This window comes from Kalmanozyma brasiliensis (genome assembly GCF_000497045.1).
Source record: "Kalmanozyma brasiliensis GHG001 unplaced genomic scaffold PSEUBRA_SCAF17, whole genome shotgun sequence".
Lineage (NCBI taxonomy): Eukaryota > Fungi > Basidiomycota > Ustilaginomycetes > Ustilaginales > Kalmanozyma > Kalmanozyma brasiliensis.
In genome coordinates this window covers 345,735-369,036 of record NW_015961956.1, presented here as the reverse complement: position 1 = coordinate 369,036, position 23,302 = coordinate 345,735, and the positions used below count along the sequence as shown (strand labels likewise).

The following is a 23,302-nucleotide window of genomic DNA, read 5'->3' as shown; positions in this document are numbered from 1 at the left end:
CGTCGTCCGCATACACAGCACCCTCACGCTGGTCGTACCAAACCCTGAGCGGTCACCCTCGTTCAGTTGTTACCACCCATACCATCCTTCTTGTCCTCATCCTTTCTCCTCTCATCTCGGAACCTCACCACTTCATAGACTCCCACTCTACCATCCCGACTCATCCCGGAAGACTCATTCTCTAGAACTCATCATGGCGACGGAAGCACTTCTTCCCCTGGGCGCAGCCTACACGGGCGCAACGCAATCCACGCTCGACGCGGCGCGCAACACCCCCGACTACTTCCCTACCGTATTCAACCCTTCGACGCTTCACTCCAAAGGTCGGGCCACCGTCGCCGTCGGTCGCACGTCCCTGCTCAAGAATGGACCGAAAGACGGCTTCAAGCTGTACCACGAGGTGCACGGCACGGGTCCGATCAAAGTCGTCTTCGTCATGGGACTCAACAATTCGTGCTTTGGCTGGTTGCCTCAGGTGGAGCATCTGAGTCAGGACGAGCGCTACTCGTGTTTGGTGTTTGACAACCGGGGTGTGAGCAACAGCGAGACGCCGGCGGGGTGGTACAGCACGTCGGAGATGGCCAAGGATGCGTTTGATCTGTTGGAAGGTCTGGGGTGGAAGAAGGTGCACATTGCGGGTGTTTCGATGGGAGGGATGATCGGGTTGGAGATGGCACGACAACGACCCGAGATCATTTCGTCGTTGACGTTGATCTCGACTGCCCCTGGGAGGAGGTATCACACTCCCACCTACGGTCTCACCTCCCTGGCCCGTGTCCTTGGGGGTAGAGTGCTAGGTTTTGACAGCGAGCAGTATCGACTCAATCGACTCATCACCACCCTCTTCCCCTCGCCTTGGCTCGCTCAACCCTCCACCAAAGATAACAAGCGAACCAACCAAGAGGTGCTGTACGAAATGTTCAAGTGGCGCTTTCACTTTACCACCCGCCAAACCCTCCACGGCGCAGTGAGCCAGATGAAGGCCGCCCTCACCCACAACATCCCCGACGAAGCGCTCGGACGCATCAACACAAACGTGCCCAAGATCGCCATCCTCACCGGTGACACGGATTACCTGGTCGATCCGCGCAACTCGGACTACCTCAAGAAGCATCTCCCCACGGCCGAGTTTCACAAGTTCGACATCGCCGGCCACGCCCTTGGCAACCAGATCGCGGATAAGGTCAATGCGATCCTCGAAAAGGTCATTGCCGAGGGCGAGGAGAAGAGCAAGTCCGTCGCTTAGAGTCGCCTTCAGAGATGAGCATACATGTTGGCAATCAATGAATTCGCATCTCTTCCGTGTGTTGTATGTGTCACGATTGGGTGGAGTTACGCCTTCTTGGCGCTCGCACTCCTAACAGCCCTGTTGCTAGCGACGACCCTCGGTGTGGGCATGAGCACATGCAACCAGATCGCCCTGACAAAGAAACACGTGCCGATGACGAGACTGATGACCGCCTTGCCGCTCTCCTGGCTGAGCACGCCCTTCTTTCCTTCATGCACATATGCCAACACTCCGCCATACCCCGGGTGGCTGAGCGTCAGCACGCCAAACACGGCGCTTGCCAACGCGGGGGCCAAAATATCCGTAAACTCGACCAGGCTTTTCGCCTTCAAGAACGGCGGTGTTCCCACACTCCATCCGAGCGGATCAAAGACGTTGAGCGTGAACGCGCTGATCCCTCCACCGCAGGCGCTCACCGTTCCGATGATCACTTGCAACAACAAACTGCCTCGAGCAGCCGGATTGGCGTGGTTGCGAACCATGTTGATTCCGCCATAGCACGCCGCGGTCCTCGTGGCGCCGTCCAGCACCGGCAGGGCCAGATCCAACAGCTTCGCCGACGGTGCACCCACCGCTTTCACTAGGAAGTTGGTGACGAAGTAGACGGAGAGGTAGTTGATCCACGGCCAGACGGTGAGCAGTTGACCGGGGATCTGACAGAGGAGGTAGTTGGAGATGAAGCCGCCGCCCCAGGCCATGATGAGGAAGCCGGCTGCGTCGCGCAGGGGGGAGATGTGGAGGTCGGCGGGGGTGTGACGCGCTTCCGAGCGGCGGCGGGCGAGGAAGGCGGCGCAGATGGCGCGGTACGCGATGGCCACCCGCAGCGCATGGAGGGTTGTGGCGAGTGGAAAGGGGTACAGGGTGGCATGGACGGGGAGGGCCAGCCTCGCGTTGACGCTGGCCAGTGGTGCAAGGGCCGCTGCAAGCATCTTGATCGAGTTTATGTTGATGGTGGTGCGGAAAAGAAGAGGAGAAGTGTTTGGAGTGAGTGCTGGCTTCGCGGCCGGATATCAAGGACTGCCCAAGATGGCGCCAAATTCTGTGTGCACTGACCAGCGCGGCTCGCGCGGTACATCGTTTAGCTCCCCCGAGAAGAATCGTCCAAAACTTCATCGTCCTTCTCGGCCTCTACCTCTCCATCAGCCGCGACGTCTTCGCCTTCAGCTCTCCGATCACCCGGCACAATGCCGCAAGTCAACCCAGAGCTGTTTCACGCCCAAGTGTACGACGTGACGCGCCTCATCCCGCACGGCCGGGTCACATCGTACGGCCACATTGCGCGTCTCCTTGGCCACCCCTCCCACTCCCGTCTGGTCGGTGCAGCACTGAAGTTCTTGCAAGACCCCACGGTGCCGTGGCACCGCGTCATCTCGTCTTCCGGAGCGATCTCCGATCGGGGCGACGGCGGCGAGGCTGCTGCACGCCAAGCACAACGGTTGCAGCACGAGGGAGTGACGATCATACACGGAAGGGGGGAGGGTGTGACGATCGACTTTGGGCATGCGAATCCCAACGCTAAGTTCAGGGTCAATCTGCGCGAGTATGGGTGGTTTCCTGATGAGGTGCATTTGGAAGGGTATGAGGAGGAAGGGGAGGATGCGGCGAGGTTGGAGAGGATACCGGACGGTGACGACGAGTCGGACCTCAGCGAGCCATCGGATGAAGAGTAGTGTCGGAGGGGCTGGGTCAGCAGTGCATCTCAACATTATACCCCGCTGCAATCAAGGTCATCATCGGTCTCGCGCTACTACATCAGAACAGCCGGATGTCAGCGAATGTGTAGGCATGTGAACTGGCGATTGCGTGAGACATTCTGAGGTGGAACATGATCTGCTCGCATAGCGTCCGCTCATCGACGCTTACTCTTCTTGCCCGAATCCTCATCGTCATCCGACCCACCTCCCTGTCTCCTCTTCTTCTCGTCCGCCCTGGCCGCCTTCCTCTCGAGCTCATCCCAATCCTCGCCCTCCTCGCTCTCGTCCTCGAACCCTTCCGATCCGCTCTCGTCCTCAGCCGAGTCGCCAAAGTCGCTCCCAGAATCCGACTCGACATCCGTCTCCTCCTGCCCGTCGTCCATGTCGCTGCCAAACTCCGACCCAGACTCGCTCTCGGACGAATCGCCATCGTCGGAACCAGACTGCAGGAAGCCCCAGCCGCCTTCGGCGAAAAAGTCGTACGGGTCCTCGTTGACCGTCTTCATGATGGCGCCCCAGTTGAGGTTGACGGCTCCCTCGCTGACGCAGATGTCGACCGAGTCGAGCCACTGCTTGACGTCGTCGAGCGATGTAGTCGGGATCGAGGTGACGTGCATGGGTGCACGAGAAAAGTCGGAAAAGACAAACACCATGTCGAACGACTGCAGGCCGAATTGGACACGTTCCAAGTGGACGATCTCGACGTCCGTGAGCGTGATGACCAGGAAAGGAGGGTCGGTGAGGTGCACCAGGCAGTCCGTGGTGGGCTGCAGCAGCACATTGGTGCGGAAGGGCACACCGTTGAAGCCGAGCTCGCGGTAAGGAACGTCAACGGTGACGCGGCCTTCCGAGGCTTCAGCGATCCGCTCAGCGAACACCTTGAACTCCTTGTTGAGCTGCGACCTGCGTCGACGCTCTTCCTGCTCGAGCTCGATCTCGTCCTCGTCTCCCGATCGGTACTTGCGCTTGCGGTTTCCAGTCTCGTCGAATTGCACGTCGGACGCCTCGCGGTAGAACTGGATATCCTTGGCCTTTCGCTTGCCGATCATGATGGGCGACTTGAGGTGCACGTGAACAATGACGATCAGCTCCTTGTCGCATGGCTGGAAGAAGAGATGCTTCATGTTGGAGAAGAGCAGGTCGATCTTCTGGTCCGGTCGCAGCGGCGACGAGAAGCGCAGACCGTTTTGGTGGATGGTGAGGTCTCCAGGCACGCGCTTGCCCTCCATCGCAGGACGAGGGAACACCTCGGGGAGCGTGTAGGTGCGCGACTTGGACAGGATCAGCTTGTCCTGCTCGACCACGTCGGCGAGCTCCTTCTCCTCGGCTTCGCGCTTGGTCGCCGACTTTCGCAGCTCCGTGATCTCGCGGTACAGCTCCGAGAAGCGCGACGAGTCGGTGGATCGATAGCTCATGCTGCGCACGAACGTGGCGTCGGGATCGTCGAACGGCACGTCTTCCTTCTTGCCAGCGATCTGACCCGGTGTCACGAAGTTGAGACGCAGGTACGTGTACTCGCCCTCATCGCTCTTGCTGACGTTCTTGAGCGTGTTGATGTGGAAAGGCACCGCGTAGCCATAGATGGGTAGGATGACCGACTGAGCTCGGTGATCGACCATGATTTTGAGATCTGCCACTTTCGTTGGGAGCAAGTTCTCGCGCTTATAACTCTCGAACTTCTTGAACACTTTCTCGTTGGAAGCGTTGCCTTCGCCGTCCTCGCCGGCAAAGCGTGCGAGACCGTCCTCCTGCTTTTGCTTGGCGAGTTCCTTCTGATGCACCTTCATCTTTTCCGCTGCGGTCTCATCGAGCGCTGCACCTCTGTTCTTATTCCTCAACACCTTGCCGCCTGGCGTCACCTTGCCGTCGGGCTTGACGGGGCTTCTGCGATCCTCTTCCTCCTCTTCCTCTTCGTCATCCTTGAAGAAGAACGCCATGTCGTTGGTGCCGCGGACACGGTCTGTGAGGAAAGTGGCAGCGCTTCCGTCATTGATGCGGAGTGTGTCAATCAAGAGGAGCGAGTATACCTCGCCCTTGTGGTTCGGGTCGTCCAGGTCCTGGAAGCCGACCGAGAGGTTGACGACCATGTCCTTCTTCAGGGCGCGGGCGTTCTTGCCCGAGAGGACATATGCACTGTCGCGGAACTCGAGACCGATACCAAAGCCGATGTTCTTGACAAAAGACTGCACGAGCTTGTCGTCCTTGGCGCGTACGATTTCGACGGCCTTTGTGTAGATGTCCTTGCACGTTGCGCCGGCACGGACATGCTTGTCAGCGAGCTCGGTTTGCAGCTCATGCAGGAATGCGTACATTTTCTGTTGGCTGTTGTGCGGGTCGATGAGGTAGGTCCTGCCGATGTTGGAGCAGTAGTTGCGGTACTTGATGCCCATGCTGGCGATCACCACACCACCGTTGCCATCTGCACCCTGCAGACGCTTCGTTGTCGAGACCGCCGACGTCTTGAGATCGTATTCGCCGCCGGACTGGACGATTGGTGTGTAGCACCAGTCGGCGAGCGAGAAGTCAGCTCCTTCAAGGTTCTTGACCTTCTTCCACATCTTGTTGTCGTCGAGCTTGCCCTCGATGCGCTCGGACAGCTGCTCGTGTGTGACCTTCTTGCCTTCGTCGAGGATGGTGGACATTTCGTTTTCAAAGTAGCCGGACATGACGGCCGAGCTCATCTTCGAGGCGTACTTGATGGCCTTGATTTCGTCTTCGTCCTTGGCGGCCCAAACGGCGCTGAGAGCTGGGCTGACGTCGATCATCTTGAAGTCATTGGATTTCTGCGCCTTTTCGAAGACGGCGTGCCATTCATCGGCAAACTTGCCCGAGGGCTTGTCCTTGGGCAGGCAGCCAACCTTGGAGCCTTGAGCGTTGATGCGAGAGATGAGGTCGTCCCAGAGGCCGCGGTTGGTTGCCTCATCCTTGGAACGCTTGAGGATCTCAATGTCAAACCCGTTGCTGCTCTTCTTGAGCGCCTCGAGATGCACGGCTTTGGAGGCGCTGGTGACAAACGTGACGGCGGTCTTGGTGAAGAGGATGACGGTGGAGGGGAATTCGTAGCCCAGCAGCCAAGAGTGAATGGCGGTGGTCTTGGAGTAGATGAGGTCGTCGTTCTGACCGCCCATGACGACGAGGAGCGAGTCGACCTGCGCGAGCTGTTCAAAGTCATCGCTGCCGTCCTTCCAGGCGGAGAGAAGCTTCTTGACTCTCCGCTGGAAAGCGCCAGCATCGATCTGAATCTGTTCCGACATCGTATGGGAGCCGTGTAAGGCTGCAACTGCTGATGGTTAGCAGTCCGCACCGGTGCGTCTCTGCGTCCAAGATTGAGTCGAGGCTTCTTGACACGAGTAGGCTGTGCTTCGTGTGCCAGTCCGATTCGATCTTGACGCCTTGTTGAGAAAGGGCTTTGGGTAGTCAAGGATGCTGAGCCTTGTGACGAAGTGAGAACGTGAGGGTCAAGACGGTGAAGGGGAAGGCGTATCGAAGCTGAGTCGAGTTGGCCAGAATACCGAAGAGGCCCAACCATCGTCTTCACTCAGCTTTGCGCCAAACGCGCAGTTCTTCGCACGCGTTCAAGGCCTGCGCGCGAGACCCGATTCAATTCCCAACCTCAGATCGGGGAAAAAAAAAGCAAAGGTTGTCCAAGCTTAACATCTTGATGGCGGCCAAAAAAGTGGAGGTCAAGCTCGCAATTGGGCACGAGAGCAGTGTCCAGTCCAGATCCAGCCTAGTCACACAGCGTCAGGGACCTGGTCCGTGAATCACAGATGGTGCGGGCGCAGTCTGAAGTGAATGCGCAGCTGCCTTTGAACGCGCGTTGAGCCCCTCAAATTGATGGGCTCAGTGCGAGGGTGACTGGGCAGTTGGCCTCTGTACTCGCGGGCCCAAGGAGCCAAGGGTCCACACAGCTCGGCTCAGTATCACATATCGTTACTATCATCATCATCCTATAAGCCATCCGCTCGACATCGCTGAGCAAGCTATCACTCGACCTCCATCAACACCGGCAAACCAATCTCAGGACCCGCGCTACGAAGGACTCGTCGCTGGCAGCAAGCATCCCAGCCATCCAACCCGCTCACAAGTCTGCAATCGCTCGTCACGCTTGAGCGAACCATCCGCACGATAGCAACAGCGCCTTTGGTGGTCTCTTTCTAGCGACTTTATCGATCGTCCCAGCAAAGCCCTCTAGAAGCTTCCCATCCCGTAGCCTGATCCGCGGCAGTAAAGATGCGTTCCGCGTTCAAAAACGAGCACTCGTTTGAGAAGCGCAAGGCCGAGGCCGAGCGGATCCGCCAAAAGTACCCGGACCGCATTCCTGTCATCTGCGAAAAGGCGGATCGTACCGACATCCCCACGATCGACAAGAAGAAGTACCTGGTGCCATCGGACCTCACAGTAGGCCAATTCGTCTATGTCATCCGAAAGCGCATCAAGCTCGCGCCCGAAAAGGCCATCTTCATCTTTGTAGACGAGGTACTTCCAGCCACAGCAGCGCTGATGAGCGCCATCTACGAAGAGCACAAGGATGAGGACGGCTTCCTCTATGTCTCGTACTCGGGCGAGAACACGTTTGGCGGTCTTTGATCCGCTCGAACATCGTTTCACTTCAGAGCGGGTGCACAAGGTATCCGCAAGCGCGCAAGACTAACGATGTCTTCCTGGTCCGTCACAAGCAGTCGTCCCGTTTCCGGATCTGCTCTAGCCTCTTGCGCAATCGATGACGGGATCACTATCAGCCTGCTAACGTGATGATGCATCTATGCATGCGCTTGGACTCGCACACCGGCACTGCTACATTATCTTGGCACCTCATCGTTTCTGCTTCCTCGTCATGTCTCTCGCCACTCCTCGGTTCGTACCTCTGACTCGTCTCGACAATCCTTTCCTCGTCCTCGCATGCTTCTCCGTCGCTTTCGTTTGTACTCTTATACCACCTCCGTCCCTCTTGTGCCTTGCTATCGAACTGGTTCCTCTGACACGACTTCAGCCAGCAGAAGTGTGTGACGACAGCACTGCGCACTCATGTCCTGCACCGACGGGGCACACGAGCTTGAGCCCGTGCGCTGCAAGTCCTTCGGTTGCGGAAGAGCTCTGACTGCCTGATGTGATGCAAAGTTGGCTCCGTTCGTCGTGCCACACAGCAGCTCCGTATGGCCGATTAAATGAACCGGGCTCGAAGCAAGCCGGATCGCAAAGACTTGCGCTCGGCAGGGCTTGACTGCTGCACCCTTGTTTGACCGGCTGGCTGGCTGGCTGGCTGGCTGGCTTGCTGAGCCTGTTTGTTTTGTCGTGTGGAGCCGTGTGACCGGCGCGCAAGTCGAAAGAAAAAGGGTCCTGCTCGGCTGCGGTCGATCAATCGCTGCTGATTGTGAGATTTGACCCCTTCTCTGGCCCTTTCTGCGTTTTTGAGTTGTTTTTTTCCTTGATAGAGGCTGGCGGAGAGGGCGTCGAAGAGACAGGCGAGCAGGCAGGCTGGTGAGCAGCTTTTTCAAGACGGAAGATCGACTTTGCTTTTTCTGTTTGCTCTTGCTGCTCGTTGTCGACATCCACTCTTTCACTTCATCTTCATCCCAAGCCGGTGTCTAAGGTCCGGACCGTCACAGGTCACTTCAGACGAGACTCTTTTGGTCGTCACCTCGGGCTTTTTCGTCTTCGTCTCACGCCTATTGTCTCTGATCGACCACCAGCAAAGAAAAAAGGGCTACTCGCGACTGGGCCAAGCACGACCGCCCCCACATCGCTTCACCCACACCGCCGTCGAAAGCCCCTCTTGAACGTGTTTAGCAATAGCAGTGGTCGCTCGACACAGTCCCGTCGGTCAAGTCAGCAAGGGGGCAGGTTCTGACCCGGCTCACAGAACTCCATCTAGCCACGTTTTCCTCCCTCTCTGCCGCCAACATGTCTCGGTTTTGAAGGTCAGCGACGTCACCTCTCAGCCATAAACCCGTCCGCCTCAGCGCAGACACACATCAGCACGCAACAGATCCCTAATCTCGATCTTTCTACGTCAGAGAACCGCTCCTGCGTATTTCAAAGCATCCGAGTTAACCTTATCGTAAGGTCAGACCCAAGCTCCACCAGGTAGTCTCCCAGTCGGTCCGCTGGACGCGTTCGAAGATCCACCATTTCGAAGTTCTCGATCATGGCGGAAGACGGTTCCAAGGAGCCAGAGATCAAGGTGTCTCAGGACGGCATCAACGCCAACTTCAGCCTGTCGCCTAGACTCGATCAGCTTCCATCAAGGCCCATGGGCTCAGCCGCGCGAGGCAGGCATCGCCATCACAGTCGAAACCAGTCCATCGACACAAAAGACCGCACCAGTCCCATCCTCGGTTTCGGTCCGCTGCAGTCTTCCTCGGATCGATCTTGGACCATTGCTGAAGCTTCAGGAGGCGCAGAACACAATGCAGCCTCTGCAGATTCCAACTCGACAGATTCGTCTCGCTCTGTCAACGGCTCGAGCGACCACCTTGCAAGCTCTCGATCCAAACCAGCCTCGATGAACCACTTGTCTGCCTCTGGCTCCCCGACCTTCCTTCCACACACACGAAAGGTCAGCGCCGGATCCAACGCGAACAGCAGCAGCAGCAGCGCCGGAAGTGCCTCGCCCGATGCCAACTTCACCTCTGAATTGCGGCGCACCAATCCTCGCAACGCCGATCGACACCAGCCAAATGGCACCACTCACCACTTTTCCGAGGGCAGCGCTCGCCGCACCTCTTCTCCTGCACGCACCTTTGCTGGTGCCCCGATCTCGCCTCGCCTCCAATCCACAATGTCGGCCCACGCTGGACTCGCACGCGCTCGTCGCGCAAGCACCGATCTAGCCACCGCTCCCTTCCGAGCGCCTTCGCCCATCTTCTTGCCGTCGACTTCGCCGCCCACCGTGCCCATCAACCCAGACGCACAACACGCCTGGGACTCGGTCTGGCCTCGCTCGTCTACGCCGGACCGCGCCGATCAGCTGCGCAGGATGGGCTCGGCCTCACCTGTCGCCGGGTCCCCGGGTCGTGCTTCGCCTTCGGCGGGCTCGGATTCGATGGACCTCTCACGGTCGCCTGCTACGTCAGCCGAATCAGGATCGCCGGCAGGCTCATCCAACACCATTCTCGGCCGACCCAAAGCGCGGCGACCGCACGAGCTGCGCGGCTCGTCCTCCTCGCCCGTTTTGCGCACCGGTCTAAGCAACATGCGTGACACCCACGACCCACACAAGAGCCCACGCAGAAGCATCGAGGTGGCCAAGACCGACCCCGTCGTCAAAATCGGTTTCACTCCGCCTTGGTCGACCTCGGACGCGTCGGAAGAGACGTCCAAACCCACGTATGCCAGCGCCGTGACTTCCGGCCAAAGTCCAGCAAGCAGGGTCCTCTCGCCCGCCACCGAAGCTGCGCCGCACGTGGACGTTGCGAACGCACTCGTATCTCATCGCACCAACAGCAGCGGCTCGTCGTGGTTGCCAGAGCGGGCCGAGTCACCCCTGGCAAGCCTTAACAACGCTGATCCCAAGAAGCGGTACAGCTCAGTGCCCGTGCCTCAGTCGCTGCCGCTCCCAACCCGAACACCTTCTCCGAAGATCTCGCCCACGTCACCGCGCTCACCTTTCCTCGAGCTTTCGGATCCGTCCGGATCAGCCCCGAATGGGGCCAGCATGGGTCTGGGCGAGAGTCCGCCTAAGACGCGCAGCTTCATCGCCATGCCGCCGCGCTCGGGCTACGATCTCAGTGACGATCCGGACGATGTGGGCTCGTCGGAGGAAGATGGCTCCAATTCCGAAAGAGAGAGCGTGGGCACCAACGACGAGGATCAGGAGGGCTCCGAGTTCGACGAGGACGACATTGCAGAAACAGGCGATGACATCGAAGAAGACGAAGATCGCGTCAGCTCGACAAACAGCTCCGCAGCAGCAGCGAAAAGCATCGAGGACGTCAGTGAATCGCCTGGCAGCGGAACCAGTCCCATGACCGGGGCCGAACGCCCTTCGCTGCCTAAACGTCCCAGTCTCACCAGATCTGGTGTGGTCCCACCACCGATCGCCATCATCGACCATCCTCGAGGTGCACTCAATCCTCTTGCCCAGGCCGAATCTTCCGCCCGCGCGCTCGCTGCGCAGAAAGGATCGACGGGCAGCACCATGCTCAACTTCTTCCGCGACGAGCCCAGCCAGCAAGAGATGCAGCAGCAGCAGCCGCCAGCGGGCATCAGCAGCGATGCTCAGATCTCAGATTCAGTCATGCCGTCCGCGCTGGGTCTCGATGCCGGCGACACGGAGTCTGCTGACGCCATGATGGAAGAGGGTAGTCCCGGCGTCGACCAAGACGAAGAAGAGGAGGACGAAGACGAGCAAGGCTTCGGGGCCGCGCTCGAGCATGCCGAAGAGAGCTTGAACACACTCGAGCGCATCTTCCTGTTCGCCAAGAGCGATCAGGCCTACCACAGGGTCCTCGTCTCTCAATCGCTGCCCGAGTGGATCCGCGAAGTCGAGCTCAATGATGCGGTTGAGTACATTATCCCGTTGCTGAATGGACTCGCGACCGACGAAGCCGAGGTCTGCGCAGCATTTGCGCCCGAGATTGGCAGGGTCATGTGGTTCTTCTTCCGCAATTGCCCCATCGCCGAGCTTGCCGACGAGTCCAGCGAGATGCAACACACGGACGACGACGAAGCCGAAAGGGCATCGCGCCCAAAGATCAGCCTCACCGCCTTCACGACGCTGTTGTGCGCGCTGTTGCTCAACCAAAATACCGTGATTGCCGGCGCGACGCAACAGTCACTCGTTCAACTATTTTATCGTCTCGATCGTCGCGATCTCGAGTTCTCCAAAGAAGAGCTCGCCGAAAAGCCTCAGGAACAGATCCAGGCGAGACAGGAGGAGCAGGATCTGGAGAGCTACGTCACGCACGCATCGGGTCGAGATGGACAGCCAGTGCCGCACGATGACTACCGCTTCGACGACCATGCCCGGATGACTGTCAAGAACGAGCTGCTTGTCAACGTGGCCCTCGCGTTGGCGCAGATTCATCATGGCCGCCACGGCGCAGAGCAGGACGAGCACATCGACGAGCAGCAAGGCGCACCGACGGATGGAGCGAATGTCGAGGCGGAGGCGTCCAGCGCCACAACAGCAGATGAAGCCATGGAAGAGGACAACGCAGACGCCTCTGACAGCGCCAAAGCTACGAGCGAAAACGAGGCCTCGTCTGGATCTATCGCTGCCTCAAACGACGCCATGGATGAAGAGCCCGACTCATTAGAAGCCAATTCGTGGGGACAGGAGGGGAACATGTTTGGCCAGCAGAGCGATGACTCGGCTAGCGACGTGCAGATCGACGAAGACGAGGAATCGGCCGTCGGACGCATGGCCTCGGTCAGTTTGCTCGCCGCACTGGCAGCAGACGAGCTGATCCCACAAGATGCGCTGCTGGACAGGTACGCTCCCGAGGTGCTCAAACTCATCGATGATGGCGCCTTCTACGTTCGTAAAGAGGTGGCTAGCTCGCTTGGCCCCTTGTCACGCAACCTGACAGCCGAGCCCGTAGAGAACAAGGTGCTTCCCGCGCTCAACAAGGCCATCCACGACCGCAACTGGCACGTGCGTCAAGCCGCTTGCTTCTCGGTCCCCGCTACTCTCGGAAAGCTCGGCGAGAAGCTTCGTCGCGAGACCACGCTGGTGTTCATGCGAGCGCTGGTCAACGACGTCTCCCGAGCGCTGCGAATGGCTGCCTTGGAGATCATCGGCGAAGTGATTTACATGTTCCATGAAACCGAGGCGGGCGTGCCCGAGGAGCTTGTGCGCTTCTTCCTGGGTGAGCCCTTCGATGGTCCACCCCAGCAAGGCGATGCCTCGCTCACGTTCGACAAGACGAGCGATCCGGAAGGCACAGAAGCGCTTTTCGAAGAGGAGAGCGCCATGATGATGATGGATGCCGGCTCCGATGCCGGGGTGCCCTCGTCCTTTGGCGGCGGCAACGGTCAAGACTCGCTGCTCGCCAGCTTTGGTTACGGCGGCGGAAACGAGAGCTCAATGATGGACGCGGCGCCGTGGGACACCAACTTCCGCGCCAACAACTTTGATCCAGAGCGTCCGCTCGTCGTCGCTTACAACTTGCCCGCTGTCGTGCTCACGCTAGGCGCTAGTCAGTGGAGCAGATTGAAGCAAGCGCACGCCGAGCTTACGAGGAGCGACAAGCCCAAGGTGCGCAAGAGCTTGGCAGCTTCATTGCACGAAGTCGCCAAGATCATTGGGCCAGATGCTACACGCGACGATCTACTGCCGGCTTCGACGCGCTTCGTCGCGGACGACGACGTCGACGTGCGGACGGCTATGTTCGACAACATGGACGTGTTCCTTTCGTGCCTGCCCCAGGTCGAAGCAGAACGTACGCTCTCGGAGCTGCTTTCGCAGTGGTCATCGGGCGCGCTGCGAGACTGGCGTCTGCGCGAGCGACTAGCGCTGCACATTCCCAGCATGGCCAAGCAATTCTTGCTGCAGGATGAAGACGGCAACCTGGTGTCGCTGATGCAGCTGGCGCTGGCGGATCCGATCAGCGCGGTACGAGACGCAGGCATTCACTGCGTACCGAACCTGTACAGGGCGTTCGCCGAGCACGACCAAGTGATCGCTGACGGCTTCCTGGGCATGGTGAGCGATCTGGGAGACAGCCAGGGCTACCGTCTGCGCGTAGCTTGCCTGCTGTGCGTAGGTGCGCTGGTCGAGTCAGACATCCAACGCTCGTCCTGCGAGTTGCTCTTGCTGAACCGGTTGAGTCAGATGGGCGACGACAGCGTGGTCGACGTTCGCATTGCACTGTCGCGCGTGCTGGCGCAGATGTGCCGCAAGGACGAGCTGTACGCGCTGCCGCAGTCGAGGTCAGAGGATCTAAACAAGCTCATCGCAAAGCTCGCGCACGACGATTCGGACGAAGTACGACAAGGCGTGTTTGGCATCCTGTCGGAAGAGGAGCTGAACCAACACGCTGCGCTTCCACGAGAGGAGGGTATCGAGCCAAGGAAGCTGGTGCTCGGTCCTGCTGATGGTGGACCCCATCGACCTGAGGGCGAAGGTGGCTTCACGAACCAATTTGTGGACGCCGACGGCGATGATGGCGACGTCAATGTGTTCCAGATGGACGACGACAGCCAGTTCAGCGAGGCCAGTTCGGCCGAGAACACAGATGGAGACGAGGAAAGTCAGGTCAACTCGGACGCAGAGGACGATGCAGAGTCATCTGGATCCAAGACGCAGGCGCAATCGGCGCAGCATCTCGAGATGTCGCGAGCATCCATCTTTGGCGGAGGCAAGCGCCAGACGGAGCTCGACTTTGGCACAGACTGGGTCAACGCCAATGGACCTGCCTTCTTCGACTATGGCGACAACGACGAGGACGATGAGAACGAGGACGGCGAGCCCCACCATCTGCTGGGCGTGGATCACGAGTCGAGCGACAAAGAGGACGACGACAGCGAGGGCGCTCAACAAAACGAAGATGAGCCGCAAGATTCGCATTCAGCAGACAACAGCATGGAGGAGAGCAATACGGAGCATGGTATCACGCTGTCTTCGCCGCAACGAGGCGTCGACGGCGCTGTGAGTGGTGATGGCGACACATCTGCAGACAGTCCAAGTCGACCAGGACCGTCGTCGTCCAGCAGCCCTGGCCAAGGCAAAGCTTCGGACCCGTTCCTGGCATTTGTGGCTGGTCGGCAATCGCAGCACCTGAGCAAGCAGCCGGCTGATCAGGCTGGGCGTATGTCTTTGCTGACGGGTGCAGCATCCAAACGATCGCGTCTGTCGAACGGCACAGCTGCGTTGCACCACGAAGCAGCAGCTGAGGATGACGACGAGGAGGGACAAGTGCTCTCAAAGCCCGAGGACGACGAAGAGATGATGGGACGACGCTACAGTTCCAAGACGTCGGGAGACTGGTCTCAACTGACAGGCGATGCGAGCGGTCAAGCCAAAGCAGCAGATCGAGATGGCAACGACGCTGTTGAGAACGGCGAAGATCAGGACGACTTTGTTCAGGTATAAGGGCGGTAGTAGTGTTCTCGGCTGTACTTTTGTTCTCATCGCTCTCTTGGCAACTAGGAGGATTTGTGTAATGGAAGTGCGACTGTATCGCTCGCGAGATCAGGAACGAAGTATGTACCTTGTCAGCATTGGCACGGCAGATGGTGGGTGGGGTGGTGACGCAAGGCGTTTCATGCAAGCTCCTTGCATACGGCGCTAAGGTCGACTGGATGGAAAATCTGAGACCCGACGGAGCGGTGCGCTGGTGATGGACGTCAAGGCACTGGGTGGTCACTCAGAAGACGCCCCTTTGCGGCATGTGGATTCCAAAGCCCTGGTCCGCCACCCCCTTATCTCTGCCCCCTTGCCGATGGCATGCTCTGCACAGGGGATCGAGCGAACCAACGTGACGGTGTTCCTTACACTTGGACGGCTCGGACGGTCGGAATTGCGTGGGCCTGGAGCGCATCAGCGCACTGCATTGAGCCCAAGGGGTGGGTTGAAGGCGCTGAGATTGTGCTCATTGTGCTCATTGTGCTCAATATGGACCCCTTTGCGCCCATCTTCTGCATTCGTCTGATGTTGTTGTTGTTCTCGGGGAGCGGCTCAGACATTTTGTGCGGCTCCAGAGCGAGTCGATTGCTTTTAGCTTGAGACAACTGACCTCAGCTGCAGTTAGCCGACTCAACCAATTTCACGATGAATAAATTCAAAATCCGAAATGTGTCTTCTGCTGATCCACTGTGTGAGCTGCATCTGAACTTTAAAAGTCCTCTCTCTCAACTGACACAGGAGAGAGAGACAGAGTGCCAAGCAGCCGCTAACTGACTGCTGCCTTTGCCTTTGCATTTGCGATGCTTTGCTCTGCTTTGGTTTGCTTGCTCGGCGTGCTTCTCATGCGAAATTCCCATCCGAACGGTAAAAGAGGCTCAGCAGCCCCACTTTCTTGTAGGCATGGTGCATGCATCCTCTGCTTCGGCTGGCGGCAGGGCTGCTGTAACTAACAAGCTAGGAACGCGAGCACGCAGCATCCACGCAGCTCGAGCTCAAAGCGCATCTCGTCAAATTCCTCTGAGTAGAACCAGTCGGAGTGAGCCAGGAGCTAAGCCACTCTGACTGTTGGCTGTCACGCCTGGAATTTCCGCCTCCGCTTCTGACTTTGACTGGTGTGTTGTGACATTTGTCGCTCCTCACTCGTCCATCTGACATCCCAGACTGCCTGCTACCTTCCCTCGGACCATCACCATCCTTTATCCTCTTCTTCATCTCCTCCTACCGACATCTGCCCCGTTCCTCGACTCTCACTCCTTTTTATCTCGACCTTGGACTCCTTTCTTCCGTTGGATACACTCATCCGCACTCTAGTCTCGCCGTCCCACAGTGGCACCACCGCGTAGAAAAACCTTCTCCGTTTCCTGACGGAACCCTACAGTCTGCTTCGACCCGTCACCACTGTTCTCCTGCTCCGTCCTGTCACTTCTCTGACACACACTCGCTTCATCGGTGCCACCAGCACGTGGACTAGCTTCATTCGCATTTCGACCTTGGAACCGCCGCGAGTCTCAATCTTCGTCCACGGACCGTTTTCGCTTTTCAGTCCGCGACAGCATTGCTTCATCTCATCGCGTCACACACGCTTCTGCACGGTGACACCTGTCATCTCGTCCTTCCGACCAAATGAGCTCTGCTAGACCCACAACAGGTCGGCCAACAACCGGTCGCCCCACCACCGGCAGGCCCACCACAGGTCGTCGTCCAGGCACACGTGGTGGCACCGCCAACCCAAGGCCCCCTACACAAGGTCAAGGCGCCTATGAGGGCGAGACTTATATAGAGGAAGAGGAATGGGACGAAGAAGACGAAGAGGAGTACGAATCCGAAGACGATGGAGATGTGTTTGCCTTCGTTCTTCCCGACCTTGGTCCCGCGCCCGAGCTGCAGCACAACCCTCTCGACCCTTCCATAGACAATCAGAATCGTCAGCAGGCTTCCCAGCAAGACCCTCCCACACAACAGCATCTCGCCTCTGCGGGTCCAGCTGCGGATCCCAACGAGACCTACTACTATGATGAAGCCACGGGCGCCGTCTATGACTCGCAAGGACGTCTCGTCGACGTTTCCGGTCAGAGCCTCGCCTTGCCAGCATCAGGAGTACCCTCCCAACACCAGGGCTTGGCAGCCGAGTCCGACTTGAATGGCGTCGAGTTTCAACGCCCCACCGGCCCACCCGTCGTCGACCTCACTCAAGCCCTCAATCCCATGGGCTCGCCCGACAACCGCTCGTACGACTCCAGCAGCACCTTCGTTCGTGGTATCAATGGTCAGCCGCTCGACCATGCTCGCTCCGTCGCCGTCTTCTCTTCCATGGATGCGTTGCCTGAAGCCGACTCGCAACCCGTCAGTCGCAGCGGCAACTCGGAGATGCGCACCTCTCTCCCCCACGGCACCCGCGACATTGGCACCACCGCTAGCGGCGGCATCTCGCTCGACCAGCGCATCCCCGCCCAAGGCATCCGACAAAGTGCGCAGATCGACACCTACTCCTCATCCGTACCTGAACTGCGTCGCACGCCCGAAAGCCCCGGCAGCACCGACGAGAACAAGTTCCCTCTCGATTCCGCCGAGTTCGCCTTCGACGATGCCTACAAGGACGAATTCCACATGTCCGACTACGGCCAGAGCCAAGGTCTGTCCCATCCTACATCGGAAGATGCCGAAGTCGGTGCGAGGGGCGTTCGCATGGTCGAGCTCGAGATGGAGATGGAGGAAGACTCGCCCTATCCAGAAGTGCGTGCCTCCGTGTCCAACATCGACGACACCGAGATGCCGGTCAACACGATCCGAATGTGGTTCACCTCATTCCTCCTCACCATCCTCGCTTCGGGTGCCAACATGTTCTTCTCGCTCCGCTACCCGGCTCCTACCTTCAACACCACCGTCGTCTTGCTAGTAGCCTACCCCATGGGCAAGTTCTTCGCCGCTGTGCTGCCGTACCGCATCTGGACGTTGCCGCGCTGGCTCGGCGGCGTCTCGTTCTCGCTCAACCCAGGCATCTACAACATCAAGGAACACACGCTCACCACCATCATGGCCAACATCTCCATCATCACCGCCTACTCGATGAGCGTCATCATCGCCGACGAGTCGGTGCAGTACTACAACCAGCCACGTGCCTTTGGCTTTGACGTCCTGCTCATGCTCAGCACGCAGACCATCGGTTTTGGTCTCGCGGGCATGTGTCGTCGCTTCCTCGTCTGGCCCGCTAGCATGATCTGGCCGCAGAACCTCGTCGCCGCTACGATCCTCAACACGCTGCACGCCGAGGAGGAGTCGGACGGCACCATGACGCGCTTCCGCTTCTTCACTGTCTGCTCCATCGGCGCGTTCGTGCTCTACTGGATCCCTGGCTATCTGTTCCTGTCGCTGTCGGTGTTCAACTGGGTCTGTTGGATCTTCCCTTCCAACCAACCGGTCAATTTGGTCTTTGGCACGATCTCGGGTTTGGGCATGTCGGTGCTCACCCCCGATTGGACGCAGATCAGCTACATCGGCTCGCCGCTCATCACGCCCTGGTGGGCCGAGTGCAACGTCTTCGCTGGCTTCGTCATGTTCATCTGGGTCGCTGCGCCGATCATGTGGTTCAAGAACGCGTGGTATCAGGCGTACCTCCCCTTCAACACGGGTCAGTCCTTCGACAGGTACGGTCAGCCGTACGAGATTAGCCGTGTCATTCCTAACGGTTCGGATCTGGATCAGCAGGCGTACGAGGAGTATTCTCCCCTCTACCTCTCGACGACCCTCGCGCTGGTCTACACGACCGGATTTGCGATGCTGACCAGCGTTCTGACGCACACGGTGCTGTACCACGGCAAGGCGTTGAAGAAGGGCATCCTGCGCGTTCGCACCGAGGAGGACGACGTGCACGCCAAGTTCATGCGTCACTATCCCGAGACGCCCGACTGGTGGTATGCCGTCATGTTTGTCATTGCGCTCGTCTTTGGTATCGTCATGGCGCGCGTCTACCATACGGACCTGCCGATCTGGGGGGTGTTCCTCTCGATCCTCATTCCGACCATCTACATCCTCCCCGCCGGGTTTGTGTATGCCATGACGGGCCAGGCGATCGGCACCAACCTGATTGGCGAACTGCTCGTCGGCTACATGCTACCCGGGAAACCGCTGCCGAACATGATCTTCAAGGCGTACGCCATGCAGGGGTTGTTCGGCGGTCTCGGGTTCGTACAGGACCTCAAGCTGGGACATTACATGAAGATCCCGCCTCGGTTGACGTTCATGGCGCAGCTGAGCGGGGTGATCGTGGCATGCTTTGTTCAGCTCGGCGTCAAGCAGTGGATGTTTGCCAACATCACCGATCTGTGCAGTCCGGATCAGGCGAACAGTTTTACCTGTCCGTCGATCCGGGTGTTCTACACGGCCTCGTTGATTTGGGGTGCCATTGGACCGGCACGCATGTTCGGGTCGACGAGCATGTATCGTGCCATGTACTGGGCGATGTTGTTCGGAGCGCTGATACCGATCCCGTTCTACCTGCTTGCACGACGTTACCCGCGTTCGTGGATCCGTTACGTCTCCTGGCCAGTCATCTTCGCCGGTGTCTCGTTCATCCCCCCCGCCAGTGGTCTCAACTACACCTCCTGGTTCGCTGCCGGGTTTGTGTTTCAGTACCTCGTACGCAAGTACAACTTCCGTTGGTGGTCCAAGTACAATTTCGTCCTTGCGGCAGCGATGGATAGCGGCACGATTGTGTCTAGCATTTTGATCTTCTTCGCGCTGATCTTGCCGAAGAATGGGGCGGTGACGCTGAATTGGTGGGGAAACGAGGTCGCGGGGAATAATCTGGATGCTGCGGGTCTGGCGCTGATGCAACCTCCCGAGGGCGGGTTTGGTGGTCCGGCTAGGTTTTGATTACTTTCGTTATGGAATAACCTCACGTTCGTTGGGTTCCTCGTCGTGTGTCTGCGTTCGTCCGTGTGTGATGGTGGGTCTTGCTTGCGATGTGATCGTGTGTTGACTTTGTTGTGCTACTTGTATCGGGACGAGCGGGTGAGAGAGGGCATGGCGTTGGGCGCGGCGCTCGTTCGACGCGTGACCATGCGAGCTCGACAGCCTCCTGTGTGCTCCTTTCCGTCCATTCTCCGTTCCATCTTCTCGATTGGCCGCTCGAGCGAGAGAGAGCGTCGTCACGCAAAGCGTTTCGATGCCAGCCCTCGTCCTCCGATCCGCAAACCGCATCGCCACTTATTGTCACATCACCTCATCTCTCCACCCCCAATTCTCACACCCCGGTCTGAATCATGCCACCTTGAGCTCAAACAGGCACACACATACACTCGACTCGTCTAACCGTATATCATTCTTACAAAGACGAAAGCAACTAACATTCGATGCGCATACCCTTTTCGGCCATGACGAAGCGCACGCCCAATGCGGCCGCTTGCTCCTCCTGCTCTAGCTCGTCCAGGATCTTCTGGGGTGCGGTGCGGTGGTCGAGTATGGGTTCTGGGTTGACTATTGGCGTTGCGTCGTCATCCGTGCTGTCTGTGGTGGCCGCATTGACGAATGTCGGAAACAAGGCGGGTTTGACGTGGATCACAATGACGCCCAACCCCTGCAGTTGACCACGAAGCTCGCTATCGCGGTCGTACACACTGCCGCTCGGTGGCTGTGGTTGTTCGTCATGCACCGACACCGCCGCCGTCCCCAACGGCGAAGGCGCCAGATGGTATTTGTTCCCACCACTCGACCCCGCTCCGGTAGGACCACCAGCACTCCTCACACTCCCATTCGACCCCCTCCGCCTCATCTCCCTCACCCGCTTCACCATCTGCGCCAACACCCGCAACTCATCAAACAGATGCTCCACCGACAAATGCCCATACAAAAATTCCGTCGGATGACCCTTTGCAAAACTGCACTCGAGGAAAATCGCATTCAGCCGTCCTTCGGCAAACCGCTCGGCGGCGTGACTCCACACCTGCCGATTGCGCGGCGATTGCGAGACGCAATCCGGCTCGACGTCGCCAAAGAAGAGCACGTCGCGGTCGTGGTTTTTGTGCGTGATGAAGAAGGCGGTCGAGTCGAGCGAGGGTGGGGGACGATCGATCGAGACGCGCCGAGGCGGTTGTCGTGTGGTGTTCGAAGCGGGGCCGGAAGACGAAGTGGGTGGGGTCCATGCGGAAGGAGGCGAAGGACGTCGTTCCGAGCCTTGGGCGGTTCGAGGTCTGCGGTTCTTGGCCGGGCTGTCCGGGAGCGGTTTGTTGAAGGAGGAGGGTTGCTGAGGGGGATGCGTCGGGATGCCAGGTCCGCCACTGGCCGTAGGCAGCATGGCGACCGAAGACAGGGAGGCGGTGGAGGACGAAGCGGATGCGAGACCGTCCGCAGCAGTAGCAGCAGGCGACGCTCGAGGCGATACAGGCTCTCCCTGTTTGTTGGTCGGGATATCCGTAGGGCCGAGCGAAGCGTTGGACGCTTTGCTCGTAGCAGTCGAGGGGAAGAAAGGGCTGTTGTTGAACGACGGTCGACGGAACGCATTGGCCTCGCTTCCTTGTGAGATGCTTTCGAGGGTGCGCATGCGGTCGTCGATACCGCGCGAGAGCTGGAACGAGCCGAGCTGGGTGCTGACGGGCAGCGACATGCGTTTGCTGAAGTAGTTCGAATTGAGTTGCGCCGGCGCGTAGGTTGGTGTGGGAGGTGCGGGCGGCTCAGACGGGTTGAGACCGTGCGAAAGAGCGAAGGGCAAGACACTGAGTGAGTCGCTTACTGAAAAGGGTCGCTGGTTGTCGAGGCAACGCATGTGATACATGGTATGCGGTTCGTCCTCCTTCCACGAGGCGAGCTTGGGCCAGATTTTGCCGTTGAACATGTCGAGAATGTTTTCGAGTGTGGGCTTGAGACCGAAGACGCTCCTTTTGCCTGGCAAGGAGGCTGAGCCGAGCACCAAGCCGAGAATATGATCGAGATGGGCGTGTGATATCAAGAAGGCACTCGAGAAGGAAGCCATGAGACCGGCGCGCAGATAGGCGGACGGTGTGGTGGGTGGGAACTCGAAGTCGTAGAAGGCCGAGTCGGGACCGTGTTGTTCGAGCACATCGGTGAGCGCGCCTAGCCACGAGCCGCCTTCGACAACGATGGAACCATCCTGCCACTCTTGATCGGCTGCCTTGAGGAGGTAGCAGGAGCAATCGCCTTCGAGGGGACCACCGCCGGTACCGAGACAGACGAAGCTGAAGGAAGCGGGTTGGTGTCCTGGATGAAGCGCTACACGCGGCTGCTTGCGTCTGGGATAGTCGGACGCCGAGTAGAAGGACTGCTCGGTTTGAACCGAGCTTCTTCGAAGGTCATTGCGACTGCTGATCGAGGGTTCGGAGGCTTGGAGCTGTGACGAAGATGAAGCGGGAAGTTGGGCGGATGATGACAGGTCCTGGTGGGCCGCGGCGGACGAAGAGGAAGGCTGGGTCGTCATGTTGATCTTGAGGTGTCGGTGTGCCTTGTCAGATGAATCTGTCCGAGTACGGAAGCTGTGACAGGACTTGCGTGCAGATTCTGATCGTCCACCGAGTTGAGAAGAAGTCGACAGATGCAAATGCGGAGGTCCTCAGATAAGGTACACGGATCGATTGCGACGGATCGAGAACGCCGTTGTTCTGAGTCGAAGCTGTCGCTCGCTTGGACGGACTATGTGCCGGGACCAAAGCCTAATGAGCGTACGGGCCAAAGGAGTCCAGAGGAGGCGACGATGCAAGGCTGTATCTTTTGCGCAGATATTGGCGGCGGCGTTCAAGAAGCCAAGAAGCAGAATGAATTGTTCGCCGAGTCTTGGTTGGATCGGATGGGACAGTCAAGACAGAACCGACTAGGACCGAAGGATGCCGAGCTCGGTTTGCGGTGATGAGCTGCGGTGGGACTGGCGTTGTGTGGACGGCAGGTGGAACTGCCAAGCCAATAGATGGTGGAAAGAGTGGTGCAAGTTCAGGAGAGGTTCATCTCGGAGATGAAGGACGGGACCGAACTTGAATTGCCGCTCGACGGTGGGGAAATGGAATCGTTGCTGTGCAAGAACGGATGGCACGCGACGAAAAGGCCGTGTTGTTCGCCGTTCGTTGAAGAGCGGGACGTGCGGCTGAGAAATTTGGAGCACCACCAGGATACCGTGTGAGATGCCGATTGTCGTGAAGGTGCAGCTGTCAGTGGGGCCGATGATACCGCGAGATGAAGCGAGAGTCCTCGAAGATGACGTCTAGATGGGAGATGATCGAGAAGCCTTTGGCTTTGGCTTGCGATGAA

General features: G+C 58.7%; 8 protein-coding genes across 8 annotated transcripts; 5 read left to right on the top strand and 3 right to left on the bottom strand.

The window, feature by feature from the left end:
- Window positions 1-193: 193 nt before the first annotated feature.
- PSEUBRA_002132 (uncharacterized protein) lies at window positions 194-1,246 on the top strand (the record flags this gene model as incomplete). The annotated part of the gene is made up of 1 exon (XM_016435320.1): window positions 194-1,246. The coding sequence occupies one exon, from the start codon at window positions 194-196 to the stop codon at window positions 1,244-1,246; it is 1,053 nt and encodes a 350-aa protein (XP_016293364.1).
- Window positions 1,247-1,332: 86 nt separating this feature from the next.
- Window positions 1,333-2,217, bottom strand: PSEUBRA_002131 (uncharacterized protein; the record flags this gene model as incomplete). The annotated part of the gene is made up of 1 exon (XM_016435290.1): window positions 1,333-2,217. One exon carries the CDS (start codon window positions 2,215-2,217, stop codon window positions 1,333-1,335), a length of 885 nt encoding a protein of 294 aa, XP_016293363.1.
- A 255-nt stretch (window positions 2,218-2,472) lies between these two features.
- PSEUBRA_002130 (Methylated-DNA-[protein]-cysteine S-methyltransferase, DNA binding) lies at window positions 2,473-2,958 on the top strand (the record flags this gene model as incomplete). The annotated part of the gene is made up of 1 exon (XM_016435333.1): window positions 2,473-2,958. One exon carries the CDS (start codon window positions 2,473-2,475, stop codon window positions 2,956-2,958), a length of 486 nt encoding a protein of 161 aa, XP_016293362.1.
- A 179-nt stretch (window positions 2,959-3,137) lies between these two features.
- PSEUBRA_002129 (FACT complex subunit Spt16p/Cdc68p) lies at window positions 3,138-6,236 on the bottom strand (the record flags this gene model as incomplete). Its single annotated transcript, XM_016435295.1, has 1 exon — window positions 3,138-6,236. The coding sequence occupies one exon, from the start codon at window positions 6,234-6,236 to the stop codon at window positions 3,138-3,140; it is 3,099 nt and encodes a 1,032-aa protein (XP_016293361.1).
- A 979-nt stretch (window positions 6,237-7,215) lies between these two features.
- PSEUBRA_002128 (Autophagy protein Atg8 ubiquitin like protein) lies at window positions 7,216-7,572 on the top strand (the record flags this gene model as incomplete). Its single annotated transcript, XM_016435338.1, has 1 exon — window positions 7,216-7,572. The coding sequence occupies one exon, from the start codon at window positions 7,216-7,218 to the stop codon at window positions 7,570-7,572; it is 357 nt and encodes a 118-aa protein (XP_016293360.1).
- Window positions 7,573-9,130: 1,558 nt separating this feature from the next.
- PSEUBRA_002127 (Armadillo-type fold) lies at window positions 9,131-15,019 on the top strand (the record flags this gene model as incomplete). The annotated part of the gene is made up of 1 exon (XM_016435337.2): window positions 9,131-15,019. One exon carries the CDS (start codon window positions 9,131-9,133, stop codon window positions 15,017-15,019), a length of 5,889 nt encoding a protein of 1,962 aa, XP_016293358.2.
- A 1,656-nt stretch (window positions 15,020-16,675) lies between these two features.
- On the top strand, window positions 16,676-19,924 carry PSEUBRA_002126 (Oligopeptide transporter, OPT superfamily; the record flags this gene model as incomplete). The annotated part of the gene is made up of 1 exon (XM_016435317.1): window positions 16,676-19,924. One exon carries the CDS (start codon window positions 16,676-16,678, stop codon window positions 19,922-19,924), a length of 3,249 nt encoding a protein of 1,082 aa, XP_016293357.1.
- A 469-nt stretch (window positions 19,925-20,393) lies between these two features.
- Window positions 20,394-22,481, bottom strand: PSEUBRA_002125 (Cyclic-AMP phosphodiesterase, class-II; the record flags this gene model as incomplete). The annotated part of the gene is made up of 1 exon (XM_016435286.1): window positions 20,394-22,481. The coding sequence occupies one exon, from the start codon at window positions 22,479-22,481 to the stop codon at window positions 20,394-20,396; it is 2,088 nt and encodes a 695-aa protein (XP_016293356.1).
- Window positions 22,482-23,302: the final 821 nt, after the last annotated feature.